This window comes from Equus asinus, chromosome X, assembly GCF_041296235.1.
Source record: "Equus asinus isolate D_3611 breed Donkey chromosome X, EquAss-T2T_v2, whole genome shotgun sequence".
NCBI classification, from domain to species: Eukaryota; Metazoa; Chordata; class Mammalia; order Perissodactyla; family Equidae; genus Equus; species Equus asinus.
In genome coordinates, this window is record NC_091820.1 from 124,189,967 (window position 1) to 124,207,160 (window position 17,194).

At 40.4% G+C, this 17,194-nt stretch overlaps 1 protein-coding gene across 9 annotated transcripts in view; it reads left to right on the forward strand.

The window, feature by feature from the left end:
• INTS6L (integrator complex subunit 6 like) overlaps positions 1-17,194 on the forward strand; it is a 53,781-nt gene that overhangs the window by 20,425 nt on the left and 16,162 nt on the right. For 4 of the 9 annotated variants that reach the window (XM_070501881.1, XM_070501883.1, XM_070501880.1 and 1 more), the window contains exons 3-9: positions 2,917-3,066; positions 3,890-3,979; positions 4,217-4,400; positions 4,660-4,788; positions 7,039-7,202; positions 9,424-9,576; positions 12,803-12,935. In XM_070501881.1, the coding sequence (XP_070357982.1) occupies positions 2,917-3,066; positions 3,890-3,979; positions 4,217-4,400; positions 4,660-4,788; positions 7,039-7,202; positions 9,424-9,576; positions 12,803-12,935 (1,003 nt within the window). Of the gene's footprint in view, positions 1-2,916; positions 3,067-3,889; positions 3,980-4,216; positions 4,401-4,659; positions 4,789-7,038; positions 7,203-9,423; positions 9,577-12,802; positions 12,936-17,194 lie in introns of those variants that run through there. The other 5 variants (XM_070501885.1, XM_070501884.1, XM_070501882.1 and 2 more) reach the window with 3 other exon arrangements.

Genomic DNA, 17,194 nt, shown 5'->3' on the forward strand with positions numbered 1-17,194 from the left:
CAATTTATTGCAAAGAATTGGAATTGACCTAAAAACAGAATGCCAGTGACTCAGGTGCAGAAACGATTTGTAAAATGCTCTCAATCCACATTAGAAAGGAAATTTTAAAGAGCAATTACTCTGACAGATAGATTAGTAAGACTACTGCCAATCAGGACACATTATTTCCAATATTGATGAATTCTAGGGAGTTTGCTGAAGTGGTACCCAAGTCTTGTCCCAGCCCTTTACCAAATCAAGTAGTCCACTAATTTTTCTTTAGTCATGGCTTGAACTATCCTGTGGCTCTCAGGAGTTCAACGTTTGCTGTAGATGGAACTCTTAAGTTTATAGCTTAGAAGTAAGATTGCTAAATGAACTAGCTCTGAAAAAAAAAGTCAACTTTGTAAAGTGGCTTCCGGGTGAAGGACCCATTCATAGGTTTGCCCAGGCCAGAATCGTCAGCCCAATGTGTGACCCTTTCTCCCTCACCCATCCCTCTCATTAGCTGCTAAATCCTTGACTCCACCCCTGAAATACTTCTTTAATCTGCAGCCTCCTCTCCATCCCCACTGCCCTTGCTGAGGCTTGCATCACTTGTCTCATAAGCTGGTGCAGCAGTCTCCAAACCAGTTTCCCTGCCTCAAGCTTCAGCCTCCCCTCCACCCCACAATTTATTCTCCGACTCCCAGCAGCATGATCTTGCTAAAGTACAGATCTGATTATGCCACTCCCCTAATTAAAAACCTCAAGTTATTCTCAGGGCCAACAGATAAAATTCAAAATACTGACCATAATGTACGAGGCACTTTACAGTCAGAGCCCAACTTATCAGCCTTGCCTCCTGCCGTGTACCCAGAGCAATGATAATCAAATTACTTGCGGTTCCCCCGGAAGCCTATCCTTTTATTAACTCTCTGTTCTCTTCCCTTGGCCTGCCTCCTCCACTCCTCACATCAGAGTTGGGGAGCCCCATGGTCTTCTCTTCCTGCCGTTAGTGTTCCTCAATTGCCCCGTCTTCTGTAAGAAGCCTTCCCTGAGTCTCTGGTCATTTGTTTTTTTCAGTGTCCATAACTGCATTCCTTAGTCCTTTGTGGCAGGACCTCCTCAAGGGCTCGTTTCTCTCTATGTCGCTCGAATGGAGCATTCTGCCCAACATCCATAGTTGGTCCATAAAAGTTTGTTGAATAAAGAATTGACGCTGTCCCTCCCAAGTGTACACCTTTCTCTTCTACCCCAAAGAAGAAAGCTAATTTTTGATTTCAGTGTGATTTGTAATCACCTGCTGATATTTCTAGGTGTTTGGTGAGAACAATTTAAATTACAATCCTTCCTTTTAACTAAAGTTTAGTTTGTCTAGTCTAGGTAAGATTTTCCTTGGACCACAAAGAATTATTCTCATGCCCTACTTTCTCCAAGTACTAAAAGTCGTGTATATACAATCTGGCCACAGGAACACATGGAAAGATTTTACCTTTAGATACTTTGACCTATAGGATATGTCAGGAATTTTTTTTAAAAAAAAAAACTAAGCACATCTTTAATTTCACAGAGTCCCAGACTGTTGGACTGGAATGGATCTTAACCAGGACCACCTTCACCTTGTATGGTTATGCAGGTTGTGTACTGTTCAACCTTAGGGCACGCCGTTCTCATGGATTACAATGTGAATGACTCTCCTCCAGGCTTGTATCATGCACAGCCTTATACAGTATCTCTCTTTATCGAATCATTTTCAGATAATGAAATTTAGGTCCTAAGAGCCAACAGGTTTGCTCAAGGTCACGTAGATATTTCACGGTGGGACGCAGGCAATGATCTGCCCCTTTTCAGCCTCTCAGTCATTCTGATGCAGACTGCTTCAGGAGACTATGAAACTAGAAAAGATAATTTTTAGTTGTATGGATAATAGACAATACGCCTTCAGCTAAACGTGAAGTGTAAATCATGTAGTTGATCTCTGTATTATTTGCTCTTGCTTCCCACCTCCAGCTTACTGGCCCGGCTAGCATGACTTCAGCATTCAGTGTATCACACTGCTGCCCTCAGGGCTACCAAGACTCAAGTGGTTGTCCCATGGAGTCGCCAAGCTCTGCTGTCTGCTCTCTCCCGTGCTGGCCTACTCCATGACCTGCTGTTATCTGCCGTCTTCTTCTTTTGGCTTCTCTTCTTGGCAATTTGTGCTGCTTTGTTTTTAGAGCCATCACTGACCAGTCAACGTGATCCTTTCCTTCTAGTCTACAAACCATTCAATCACAGCATGTGGGCTGTTGACCTTGAGTTTTTGGCTCTTTGCTGCTGATCACAGCTGCTGGGGGTGCCTAGGGGATGCTGCTTCTTTGCCAAAACTTTCTGGTTTCTTTTCCTTCTCCCTTGTTCTAGATTTGGGGCTTTCTGAATGCTTGACGATGCCAGAAGGGTTGTCTCCAAATAGTTGTGGCTCTATTCCTGTAATTCCCCCTTTGCTCTTGTTTAAAGTGAAAATGTTGTTTGGAAAGAAGAATCTTGGTTAGAAAAGTTCATGTAGATTAGACACTCAATATCTAATTGTCTCTATAAAGACAATGCATTTAAATAATTACTCCTTCCTCTCCCACTTACTCCAGCTCATCATCCGTATCAAACTCAGGTAAATATTGAGGTGTTTTCGTAGATTTGATTGAGTCTGAATAGAAAACTGGACTTCTTGAGCCAAAGCCCTCTGACCATAACGGACGATTGCATTGTTTGTATCTTTGCTCTTGATCAGTAATGCTGATCTTTCTGCAACTGATTGCTTGCTTTAGTTCCACTTGATCAGTCAAGGTATAGAATAGAATTAGATTAAGGAGCTATTAATTTGTTAGAGGTTTGATACTTGCTGTTTAGTGGTTGTTTGCACTTTATATATTGTTCATTGTATAATCGGGAATTTCTTTGTAAATGTTTGGTTTTCAGGCTGGTTGGAAGGAAAATCACGCAACATTCATGAGTGAACTAAAAAATCTTCAGGCTTCTGGACTGACTACTCTTGGTCAGGCTCTAAGATCCTCATTTGATTTATTAAATCTCAATAGATTAATATCTGGAATAGACAATTATGGACAGGTAAAAAAATTTTTGAGTGAGTACAGCTAATTTCTTTTGGTGACTTGGGGTAAGAATTTAAATTTGGGCATGGTTACCAAGTTTTCTGCTACTTTTCATAACTTCCAAAAGGCGGTCCATATATCTTTTAAACACATACTTTAAAACAGTCCCTCTTTTGGGGGGGCTTGTATGTGGCTTGATCATAAAATAGTTAAAATTGCCTACTGATCAGATCGTCAGATATCTGAGAATGGGATGAATGTATTGCAGAGAAATATTGGAACAAGACAATTGAACAGAAACTTTGTGTCCTTAACTCCCTTGTCCCTCCCAATTCAATGAAAAAGCTCTAGAATAAGAGGAAGGCAGAATAGCATTTGCTGCTGCTACTGTTGTCCTTTCCTACTGTAAAAACTCTGCTCACAGTAACTAGAGTCACTCTCCAGGTTGCAGAGCATACGTCACTAATGTCCCCCCCCCCGCCCCCACCCCGTGGCAGGATTGTGACTCAGGTGAATGGATTGAGGGGTGTGGATGATGCTGCCATTACAACCTCTTTAATATCTTTTGTGGTTACTTGGAAAGCAGAGGGAGAGGGGTATTCAGATGTTATAGTTTGGGTAGTTCCTGAATTATAAAAATTCTTCAGTTTATTCTGAATGTTACCTTTTCAGGGATTGTTATTTTGATACCTACCCACTTCAGTCCCTAATCTTTTCCTTCTCATTTATCCAGGCAAATTTTATCACACATTTGAGAGATCACTGGCAAGACAAATGTAAAAGTGTAAATACAATTTTATTACTTTGCATGGCTCTAATACTTTTTAAATGTATTTTAGGGGAGAAATCCATTTTTTTTAGAACCATCTATTTTAATTACCATCACAGATGGAAACAAGTTAACAAGTACTGCTGGTATTCAAGAAGAGGTGAGATTTCATTTTTTTAACTTTCGTTTAAATGGCAGAGAACATGCAGCTATTTCTGTGGGAGGCATAAATTTCCAGTTACGAATAAATTTGATCAAACCTTCCATCTTGGTAATCCTTGAAAGATTGCTTCATTTTCTTGAGTACATGAAAGAAAAGTGAACCCTTTAACTCTTTAACTTTCTTCAGTTTGGTACGGGTTGTTATGATGAAACTTTTCGAATTTTGCCTCATCAGCTTCATCTGCCTTTGAATTCTCCTCTGCCTGGAAGTGAACTAACCAAAGAACCTTTTCGTTGGGATCAAAGGTTATTTGCCCTGGTGTTGCGTTTGCCTGGATTGGCTTCTACTGAACCAGAGCAGCTAGGGAGCGTACCCACTGACGAATCTGCCATCACACAGATGTGTGAAGTCACAGGAGGTACTGGCAATATTTAATATTTCTAAAAGAAGAATTCAGGGCAGCAGAGTATAGTTTTTCTTAAATGCCATATCCAGTCTTCACATATTTTTCTTCGGAATCTTTTAACTCTGCTGCTTAAGCTCACCATTAGTGTGATATTTCCTGCCAATGTAGTTATGATTATTTCACGTTGCATTTTAGGATTTCAAATGCTTGTATTGTTAAATAGTATTTTATTTGTTCAGACGTGTCCTATTTGTTGTTCCTTCTGCTATAGGTCGCTCCTACTGTGTTAGAACACAAAGAATGTTGAATCAATGTTTAGAATCTCTAGTTCAAAAAGTTCAGAGTGGTGTAGTTATTAACTTTGAGAAAACAGGACCAGATCCACTTCCTATCGGAGAAGGTACAGTAGATAACTTTTTCTACCCTAAAGTGTTATAAAGGACAATGGTCTGAGATTGGGAAGATGTTAAACTAATCATAATAGACACAGTCTTCACTATCTACATTCATTCAAGCCGTTACAAGATCCACTCAAACTACCATTCATTCATTGCCTATGTATCGGTGTCAGGTAGCCAGATTCTGGTGACTTTAATTCAGTGTCAAATCTTCCTGAGAAAATTCTTCCTTTACCCCACCCGTTTCACATTACCTAGTCCGAGTCTTGGGATGACACTGAATTATTCACCTCTCTGTTCACGAAATATCTGGAGATTCACTACAGAGTGCCGCTTAACTCGTAAGCTGGGTTTGATCTTGTGAGCGCCAAATGTGCCAAGCTGTCTTTATGAGACCTGTGTTTGTTAGCACACATCAGCAAGAGACTGAATGTTTACCCAGGAACTGTTACTATTCTATAAGATCCTACTCCAGTATTTTCCTGGCCACTTTTGAACTGCAGAACCTTTTCTCTTCAGATGAGATTTTAAAGAAAGTTCAATGTCTCAAAATAGATGAAAGCCGAGCTACTTTTGTCTAGGGGAAGGGACTTCTCCCTCGAATCATACCTGCATGGCAAGGCTTACTCCGAGCACTGTTAGGCTGTTGCTTCTCCTCATTCCTGCCAGTTCACACACATACATACATGTGTGACCTAGACTCCATCATTACCATGGTGCTTGTCTGGTCTGATCCACGCATTTTAATTGCCGGGGCCACTGCCAGTGGTAGCTGCCTGGAGAAGCAAAGGGAACAAATGCACAGGGGCTAGAAGACACACATTTTTGCCTAAAGCAGTGGGTCCTGTGCTTCCTGACCTTTTTACTCTTTAGTTCCCAGAATCCTTTGAGAAGCTGTTGGAAAAATAGAGAGCCCTCTCCCTAGTAAAATAGACATAGACCACACACACACAATTTTTATTTAATTTCAGGAGTTTCTTGGACTCCAGTTTAAGAACACCACCATAGAAGGCTGAAGCTTCACAGTTTAAGTTAATTAAATTCATCATAAAGGAAGGACATGTTATACTATGAACGATTGACTGCTCCATCCGTAATTTTGTATTCATTAATGTGAACTGCTGGGACCTTTCATACTGAAAACCTATTGGACTTGATGTCATGTAAATAACTCAGGTTTTCTTTCTAGCTCCACTTCCCCTTTGTCCAGAGCTCTTTGAGATTCTGATGAAAGCTAAGAACTCTCTCCTCAGAGAAATGCGCATCCCCAGAATTGTGAGCTCAACTTCAAGGGGGTCTCTTGGTCCCTTGAAGCCGTTACATGTCCTTCCTAGAGCTCCATGGAGCCCAGTAAATCTCCTGGTCTAAAGTAATTACTTGTTTAAAGTAATGCCTAAATAAGTAAATCAAACGACCTGTCATTTAAGAAAAATGAGATGCAAATCATTAAAACATCTTTTACAAATATAATTTAGACTAATGAATCGTTGCACTAAAGGTTGTGTAACTCTGCCTTGCCCTGTTTTGGAGGCAAATGAAATATTCTAGTTTAAATAATTAAAATGCATTCAGGATACATTATTCAGCATTATACCATGCCCAGTTTCCATGGAATTTGAAGGGTGGATGGGGAAACTATAATGAATTAGTCCTCAATAAACTAGATGCATTTGCTTTGTGTTCTGTCCCCCAACTATATACACAGATTGTATTGTCAGCATTCCTTCTATCTTTGAGGGAATTTGGATAGTTTTTATTTTGCCTTTGTGGTCATTGAGCCTCACTGTTTTATAGTTAAGAATACTTTTTTCATCTAATTGGGAATAGAAAGAAAATCAATGGAATTTATGGCCTCTTTTGTCAGATTCCAAAAATGTAAAACTATACCAGGGAATGAACGATTTCATTTGCCTAATTTGGAAAAATAACTGTAGTGGTTTGCTGTGTTCAATTTATGTGTCCAAATCTCAGAAAATATAACACTAATTTTGCAGTAGTTTTCCATATAACTGCACATTTTGGTTGTAGTGAGGGAAGAGAGGGGTGGGATTTTGGGTTACTCATGGAGTAGATGAAAGAGTTGCCGCAGAGAACATTCAGAAATTTTAGTAGCATTGCTTTTTTCCTTCCATTTTTCATGAATCACTGTTTTGGTTTGGTTTTATACTTTGCTTTGAGCTGAAAAATTTGCACAAGAGGATCAGCTGTAAAAAGAAATTCATGCCTCCGTCTGTCTTTTGTTTCATTTTTAGATGGATTTATGGATTCATCTAGGCCAAGCAGTTCATTTGCCGCTCAACCATGGCATAGTTGTCATAAGCTCATTTATGTACGACCTAACTCTAAAACTGGTGTACCTGTTGGACATTGGCCAATTCCAGAATCTTTTTGGCCAGATCAGAATTTACCTTCACTAGTAAGTGTCATAAAACAAAAAGGTAAACATCATCCTGGATTTTCAATTTGCTGATTGCAGTGAACCTTGTAAAATAGATTTGAGGCTTCTAGGCTATACCTTCTGTCTCTTGCTGGGAATCTAGATTGTACCTAAAAGCAAGAGAGGACTTCCTTTCTTTTCTGGCATTCTTTCTTCCAGTTGCCTTTGCCACTCGAACTGCCCTCTTTGGATGTTAAAGCATTGTTATTTTTGATGCTGTTGCAATCTATGACTTGGTTTTTGTTTCAGAGCAGCTGACTTGATTTACATAGTAAACACAATGTCTAAAAAGTGCTGACATTGATTTTCATGTACATCCTCAGGAAATTAGAACTTAGGTGGCACCTTGTATATGTTCTGGAAACATATTCAAAACAGAGATCGTTCTACTTCCTTTTCGGGAGTCATTAGACACCTAGTGGAACTTTGTGGACCCACTTTTCATCTTTTTGTATCAGTGGACTTGTGTTCCTTGGCAATGCACCTTTCAATCATGGGTAATTAAAGCAATATTTAAAAAATGATCTCTAAGCAAGGACTTGTCTCTTTGTTTACTGCATTTGGTAGAAGAGGTTTTGCTGTTGTAGTTGCTCCTAGGACCAGATGAATTGACATTTTGCGGGGGGAGGGGTGGTGTCTAGTAAAAAGGGAAACCATGTGAAACCCACTCTCACTTTCATCTTCCTCCCTCCCCACAGCCAATAGAAAAAGGCCAGAGTAATCCTTCTTGTGCGGGGCGTGGAGGCACAGAAAGGTCACTACTCCTCCAGTTTAGTGCCTTTCTGGTTCAGCTAATCTATATTCTGTCTGTTTTAGAAATTTCTGACATGAACCGTGTTTTCTCCTGGATTACTGTTTTTAGGCTTTTGCATTTTTTCAGGAGTAGCCCTGAAAGGCCTGAATGTCCAGCTGAAGAGCCATTCTGGCCCCTGCTATGGGGGAGACTGAATTTCCTCCTCCTTCCCTCTGGGCTCCAAGGTGGCACACTTGCTGAATCTCAGTGCCCAGTTGCCCTCAGCCCCTTCAACCCCCAGAGGGAATGTTTTAGTTCCGAGTTTACTTCATCATTGCTAGTGATGGGGCTTCGCTCATGTCTTCATCACTTTTTTATAGGTTTAACGCTAATGAGCCAGAAATATTTCTGAAGCTTAATTAAAATTAAAATCAGGAAAAGCTGCAATAAAAGACATTCCAAGTGACTCACACATAGCTCATGTTCCCATTCCTCCAGCTTTAAAAGCACATTTGAGGACTATTTTTCTCAGCTTCTAAAACATCGTGTAGGTTTGTAAATTATGAAAGCAAATGAGCATGTTTTTCCCTATTATACAGGGAACGGAGATGCTTTGTCATATTCATATCAGCCTTAGGGAGCTCTCCTCAAGAAAAGGTGGAGCCACGTCTCCCCCTTGTCCCTGAGACTTGTCCCATCTCCTTATCTCACCATATTACCCTTGCTGCCACCATTTCTCTCTGGCGCTCTCCATTCCCACAACCTAAACCTGTTAGTAAAATGGCTGCTCCATCAATCTGCTCTGGTACCACAGGCACACAGGCCTTTGCAGCCCAGCCAAAAGCATCCCCAGCTCTAGCTGTTCAAGGCAAGCATGTGGGTGTGAGAAATGCTGTGAAAATTCAACTGGAAAAAAAACGAAAGTGGGCCCTGGAGCTGTGATTGGCTCATTTTCGCTCTCTCTTGCCCTTTCCATGCCTTTACAACTTTTTATCTTGCTTGTTAGTGGCTCTAGCTCTGTCATGACCTCATTGGAAAGCTTCACGGATTTCTTCTTCCCTAGCAGTGTCCGGACTATCTGTAACCTCATGGTACAAAGGGGAAAAGAGCAGGTAATGCTTGGAGGTTGCAAAGTGGATCTGAAATTCAGAGTTCATCCTGCGGATCATAACCACTTCTTAAACATATTCAAAGCAGTTTTACTTTTCACTTCACTGAAATTGTAGTTATGAGTGTTAGAATTTACCTTTCCTCTTCCCAGTGCCGAGTAGATGGCAGAGATAAAGAACTTGAGTGCCCTTGCCCCATGGAAGCCATTGGTGGTGCCTAGAGATCAGAAGCCTTCTTTCTCAAAACACTAGTCTGCATCTCAGTGATGGTTTAACAGAACATAAAAAGGGGCTGCAGAATTGTCAGGAATGAGAGCTCACTTGATAACAGACCATGTTTTCCCTTCTTGTTTTTTAGCCTCCACGAACATCTCATCCTATTGTGAGGTTCTCCTGTGTAGATTGTGAGCCAATGGTAATAGACAAACTTCCCTTTGACAAATATGAGCTTGAACCTTCACCCTTAACTCAGTACATCCTGGAACGAAAGTCTCCACATACCTGCTGGCAGGTACTTATCCTTACCTGGTAACCAAATGTCTGTAACCACTCTGGGATCTGGGAATTGTTTTAAGAAGTTTCAAAGCTTAATCTGGGAATAACTAGGCTGAGTCTGTTAATAATGTTTCTCACAAATGCTATTAAATAAGCAATGGGGCCAAGCAAATCATTTCAGACTGATATGAATCCTTAGCCTCCTGTGCAATGCCGTTTAAGTCAGTGGAATCTGATGAAACCTGTGTATCTGAGGGTTTGGAGGACTCCTCTGAAGGCTGTCCAGGGACCCCAGCTTAAGAACCCCTAACCTAAAGGATGTAACTCTATTCAGCTATGGCTCTGCAACTGAAGCAAGGTTCTCAGCCCGTAGTGTGAACTTGACAGATTAGAAGTACAAGAGATTTTCGACAAAAAAACATAAGCCCTAAAAGTACTTTGTGTCTTCGTGTAATGTGATCCAACCCTTCTTCTTGTAGTACAAACCACATTTGGGTGTGGAGTGGAGATTTTACTTGGATGAGGCAAATGCACACACGCTGGCTGTTCCAAGTGTTAGACTTCAGCCAGAGGGCTTGCTGATTTGTTAGCAGACTCACCTTTGGATTTCAGTTTGTAAAAATCCAGACATGGCAGTCACAGCATTTTTATTTGGATATAATAAGGAAGTCCTATACGTTAAGGATGTTTGTTCTATTTCTAAACCATAGCGCCATATAGCAATCAATAGTGGTTAGGTTCTATTTACACAAGGAACGCTTTCAGACTGCCATCTGTTTCATCCCCAAATGTGAGACTGTTGCTACTAGTTGTCTTTAAGCTCCTTGAATTCTCCTACGATGCTAAAACTGGGTAGGAAAAAAGGAACAGACTTAAGGCAAGGATGTAAAAGTGAAAGAAATAGAACAGTCTCAGAAATAGAATATCAAACGAAAGAAGGCAGACATAAAAGATCACATACTGTATGATTCTACTTTATATACATTCAAAAAGAGGTAAAAATGACTGACTTCGTTAGAAGTCAGGCTAGTGGCTTCTCTCGGGTGTGTAGAGTAGTGACCGGAAAAGGACATGAGGGAGTCTGTGGTCATGTTCTCTTTCTTGATTTGGGTGCTGACGATACATGCACTCTCACTTTGTGAACAGTCGTTGAGCTATACACTTATAATTCATGCACTTCTTTGAATGTATATTTATATTTTAATAAAATACACCAAAATGTACTAGAAATGTAGAGATATGGATCATAGAATGCTAACTTAAAATCAAGATAGGAGGATTGAATTTATGGGTTGAAAAAAATTTGCAATAAAAGCAAATAAAATTACAAATTATGCTTTTCCCTTAAAATAAACCCTCTTTTCTATATGGCACATTCCTTGTAAATCTTCTCCAAAGAAACTTAAGAAATTCTGTCTTTGCTCCCTGCACCATCCCTCAGACGTGCCATATGGCTTCCTCCTCTACCTTATGTTACTTTGGTTTAGAGTAGTTTTAATACGATAAATTAGTGGGAGTGAAAAAGAATAAGATGAGTCAGGAGCCAGGAAATTTGGCAAAATCATAATGGAGACTGGATTCTAACCCTAGCTTGGCCACCAATTATGTGGTCTTGGACCAGACGCTTAACTTTCTCTAGACAAGATGGGCTCTAATGATCCCTTGGAACCCCCAAATTCTGTACAAGGGGCTTATGGGAAGGAAGGAAGAGAAGGAGGGAAGAAAGAGTGAAAAGGAGTGAGAGAGGAACAAAAACCCAGTGCATTTCCTTTCATGGGAATCATAGGTCTGACCCTTGATGGCTATGTGTTTTTTTTTATCCTTTATGACGGTTTTTTCCCCTCTTTTATTATATACACTTAGGAAATAGCGGGAAATCCCAAGTGTTTTATTTCAGTTGTCTGTTTCTATGAAGGTTCAAATTAAGACATCAGATCTAGTAGATGAGTCATGTTTTAGCACAACTCATTGTTCTGTGGAGTCATAAATTACGTAGAAAAGATTTATCTTTAGCTATAACTGAATATAGCAAGAATTTAGTGACCTGCTAGATGATACTGCTGGTACCAAGAATTAGCATGGTAGATGGATTCTGTTTCCCTCAGGGTTTGACTTTTGTCTTAAATGATCCTGCTTAAGGACTTTGGAAAAGGCAAAGGTCTAGGCCCGTAGAAGTATGTACTGATGCCCTGATTTGGACCAAGGAGTGAACACGGAACAGAGAGAAAACGTGGTAGCTAGAGGACTCCAGCACAGCATATCAAGTGTATGAGACCTGACAAGATAATAGATATCAAATCAGGAATATCAATTCCAATAAGATTAATTAAAACATTAATCGTTTTTTTTTTAAAGGTTTTCCTTTTTTCCTTTTTCTCCCCAAAGCCCCCCGGTACATAGTTGTATATTCTTCGTTGTGGGTCCTTCCAGTTGTGGCACGTGGGATGCCGCGTCAGCGTGGCTCGATGAGCGGTGCCATGTCCGCACCCAGAATTCGAACCAATGAAACCCTGGGCCGCCTGCAGCGGAGCACGCGAACTTAACCACTCGGCCATGGGGCCGGCCCCTAAAACATTAATCTTTATTGAATGTTTGCTCTTCCAGCATAATTTACAAGAGAAAATGCCTTCCAAATTGAACCAAAGCATCTCCTTGCTGTCTCAAAATAATTAGCACCAGTGCCTGCCTTATCATAGGTTACTTAATAAATATTTATTGGGTGAAAAATGAATAAATGGGGAGGGGAATGGGGCATCAAAGGGAAGTACCCCAAGACTTAATGGTAGCGCGCAGGAGGAGTGTCAGCATGGTCTTTTAGATGGGCTGTGTTTTCGTGGGACCATGTTCCGTTTTCCTAAAAGTCCCCGCTCTGGTCACTACTTGTTCTTTTGAGAAGTCAGTTTGTTTTGATGACTGGTATTGCTTAGCCGTATGTCAGCCTTCTTTTCCACATGCTAACCAAGTAAATATTTGGGTGTTGTTGATGTTGCCTGTAGTCTCTGAATGGTTATTGCATAATACAGTTTCATTTCTGAATAGAATTTATAAAAGAATTGCAATCCGAACGTTCTTATTTAGTATGACGTATTTTGACGTACCCATAGGTTAAAAACACTCTTCCCATTTTTAAATTACATGCAGTTAAATTGCACCATAGATATATCACTGCATAATGTGGCTGCGAGTTTGGCTTTACATACAACTCTTATTGTCGTAACTGCATTTCTTCATGTTCTTCTCAGGTATTTGTTACTAGCAGTGGAAAATACAATGAACTCGGATATCCATTTGGCTATTTAAAAGCCAGTACCACTTTGACTTGTGTCAACCTCTTTGTGATGCCCTACAACTACCCAGTTTTACTCCCTCTTTTAGGTAAGTAAAGCATGTGCCATTTAATCATCTTTAATCATCATTTAATCAAGAAAAATGAAAAATAGATAGCGGACTAATTTTAAATGTAGTCAAAGAGTAATTGATATCAGGATGTATGAAAGCCTAAAAAGGATAGAATTTGCATACTGTTCTCTGTTTTGTTCATTTCCCTCTTGTTATTTTTATGTCAAACAGAAGAGACAACCTCTGGTGTGTGGTCTTATGCTGTTCTTTACGTTGCAGGCTCCGATGCTGTCACCCAGTTTTAAGTGCACTTGGCTTTTTCTTAGACTGGTTGAGGCCAAAAAATACCGTTGATTGGGATTAAAGCTCCAAGAATCTGGTGGCTTTCTTCAGAATATATGGCTTCTGTCGGGCTACGGGCTTGCATTTATTTTTCCACAAAAGAATATTCAATCCTCTTAGGGGCCAGCCCCGTGGCCGAGTGGTTAAGTTCACATGCTCTGCTTCATTGGCCCAGGGTTTTGCCGGTTCGGATCCTGGGCGCGGACATGGCACCGCTCATCAGGCCATGCTGAGGTGGCGTCCCACATGCCACAACTAGAAGGACCCACAACTAAAATATACAACTATGTACTGGGGAGCTTTGGAGACGAAAAGCAGAGGAAAAAAAAGAAGATTGGCAACATTTGTTATCTCAGGTGCCAATCTTTAGAAAAAATGCTCTTGAGGCATCTGTTTTAGGCAGAGTAGCAAGTTAGGAAATAGGTACAAGAGTAAACTCTGTGATAACTGGAGTTGTGGAAGCTGTGGTTTCCATGGCAAAGTTCTAAAAGGAGCAACTCCAGAAGCTGTTACTCAGATATCACTGAAAATGTGTGTGGAGACTTTTTCTCATTTAAAGAGCCACATCTGTTTAGAGAAATACAGTACCACGTGCTATCCTTCTAGTTGTAAAGTTGTGGACAGTTTTATTTGGTGGGATTTCTTAGTTTTTGTGAAAAGGATCAAATTTTTGCTCAGTTTTAATATAGTCCTTGAGAGCATAAGATTTTTAGTGCTGTAAATGCTATATGTATTAAATGTACTGAAAAAGAAATTCTTTTAAATGTTGCGGGTTAAGAAGGTTAAGAACGGGTCATCATAAATATGTTAGCATGATTATTTGAGATAGCCTATTTATTTTGAAGTCCAATCTAAAAATACCCTCTAAGAGGTGATTGTCGCTGATATAAAATATAGGTGATGTCTTTCAGGTGAATGAGACTACCAATAAAAAAGTACTTGTATGTTGTGGATTTATTTACCACTTTTTCTTAAATATACTTTTATGACCTCAGTTTTCACAATGATAAAGTGAAGGTTTAGACTTGATACTCTTTACTTGACTGTTAGTATTCTTTTCCATGTTTTAAGTACTCTTTTTATTTTGAGATAATTGTAGAGTCAAATGCAGGTGTAAGAAATAATAAGAGAGAGAGATGACACCAAAAACACAGACAAGAGAAGCAAAAATAAACACATGGTCAAACTTAAAAAACTTTCATGGGGCTGGCCCAGTGGCACAGTGGTTAAGTTCGCACGTTCAGCTTTAGCAGCCTGGGGTTCGCCGGTTCACATCCCGGGTGTGGACATGGCACCGCTGTGTGCATGCCATGCTGTGGTAGGCATCCCACGTAAAAAGTAGAGGAAGATGGGCATGGATGTTAGCTCAGGGCCAGTCTTCCTCAGCAAAAAGAGGGGGATTGGCAGCAGATGTTAGCTCAGGGCTAATCTTCCTCGAAAAAAAAATTACAAAAAAAAAAAAAACTTTCGTGCATCAAAGGACACAATCAACAGAATGAAAAGGCAACATATGGAGTGGGGACAATTTGAAAATTATATATCTGATCATTTTGGGGGGGGTCTATTTTCTGTTAGTCCGATTGGGTGGTTCCTATTGTTCTAGTTTCCAGCTCACTGATTATTTCCTCTGTCCCCTCCATTCTGCTTTTGAGCCCATCCATTGAGCTGTTTATTTTGGTTATTGTCTTTTTCGGTTTTAAGATTCCCATTTGGTTCTTCTTTCTATCTTCTACTTCTTACTTTCTATTTCTTTGCTGAGCCTTTTTATTTTTTCGTTTGTTTCAAGCCTCTTTGTAATTGCTTGTTGAAACATTTTTTATGATGACTCTTTTTAAATCTTTATTGTATATTTTTAACATCTCTGTCATTTTAGTGTTGGCGTCTCTTGATTGTCTTGTTGAATTTGTTTGGAGAGCATCCTGGTTCTTGGTGTGATGGGTGATTTTCAGTTGAAACCTGTACATTTTCAGTAGTATGTTATGAGTCTCTGGATCTTATTGAAACCTTCTGTTTTAGCTGGCTTCCTCCCACACTCCTCTGGCAGAGATTGCGAGGTACCGCCTCATTAGTGCCAGGAGTGGGTAGAAGTCCAGGTTCCCCACTTGGCCTCTGTTGACACTGAAAGGGAGGGGGTTCCTTGTTATTGCTATGTGGGGGTGGGAGTTCCGGATCCTCTCTCAAATGGTACCTCCCTGGCTGGGACAAGTAGGAGTTTTTTACTACTCTTCCCCACATGGTCTCCACTGACACCATGTGGGTGGAGGGCGGCCTCATTATTGCAGGGCGGTGGAAAAGTTCTATAGAACTATTATGGGCTGAATTCCAGGATCTCACCTTTAGTCTAAACTCAGCCTGCCTTCTAAATTATTATATGACAATGCCCCTTACTAGTGTATCTGGTCTCCCATTAGAAATTGAGATGTATAGCACTTTACCTGAGATGTATAAACTTGACCTTTGCTGATCTTGCAAGTCCTAGAGGTCAGATGTGGACCTGGCATAATGCTTAGGAGGAAGCAGTCAGTTCTTCCTTTGCCTAAGACCTTCTGTGCCTGAGTTGCCACATGCTGCCCATGCCCAGACTCCACAGTACTATGTAAGGTCAAATCCTGGCACTGTCCTGCTGGTCATCTCTTAGTCTGTATCACTCTATCCTTCAAATGCCAAGTTCCTCTTCTTTATGAAATATCTTCTGTCACCTGAGAGGCATGTATGACATTTGTCCCTGGTCCTCCTTAACCTGCTACACGGAGAATCCAACCCTGCCTAGAGCATCACCGTCCCTTTGCAAACATCCCAAATCAGAAACCCCAGAGGCATCCTTGATTCTTCCTCCATCCCTAACCGCACACATCCATTTGAAGGCCATCTCATCCTTGACTCAGTTCCCACTCTGCCCTTTGGCTTCAAATATCCATTTCCAGGCTTTTCTATAACCTGTCTTTCAAGGAGCATAGGGCTTTTCACACCCTTTGAGGCTGGAGCTCCTTGTGCCTCTGAATCCCAAATTTGGGTTTTGTGTTGAGGCTCTGAAATAGACACTCTCAACATTTCCACCATTACGCCACTTTCTGGGTTGTGTGGCCTCCATAGTGGTTAAGAGTATGGACTGTAGGGCCTAGCTGCCCTGGTATGAATCGTAGCTCTGCTGTTTGCTAGCTTTGTGACCTTGGATAAGACACTTAACCTCTGTGCCTCAGTTATTTCATCTGTAAAGTGGGGATAGTGATAGTACCTACCTCCAAGGGATTTAGATGGGATTAAATAATTGATACAGTTAGATTGCATAGAACTCACCTGGCAGATAGTAAGTGCTCGATAATGCTATGAGTGGTCTTATTACTATTGTCATTATTCATAGCTATGTTATCTTAGTAGCTCTTAAGGACACTGCTATTCCATATTAAGGATATAATATAAAGATATAGGACAGTTTTACAGTTTTAGTGGGCAAGGCATTTAAAGTCACATACGCTTCACAATGTCCGGAAACATCACCATGTTACTGCATGTTACAATAACTGCTCATAAAGGCGGCCTCTGTTTCCTCTTTATTCACTCAAGATTTCCATCAAAAATAGTTAACAAAGGTTTAATTATTTAAGTACTAGAACTTGCCTGGGATAGATAAGCGAGGCCTAACTGGATCCATAAGCATCACGTCATTCGAGTGGTAACCAGATTATCGCAGTTGGCGAGAAGATTCTCTCTCAATTAGGAAATTATTTTTTCTATCAAGGGCCAATAACTACAGAAATTAAGGCATTTGTAGCAACTTTTCTCTTTTTCTTTTCTTAACTATACCACAGTCAATTCGCCTATTTTTTTTAATTAACTGGAGACTTGTGTAAAAAATAAAATTCAGCTCCATATTAAGACCAGTTATAGTCAAGAGGAGGAAAAGAGAATAATAGAAAGAGGATAATTTAATGTGTGTCAATCACCAGATATCC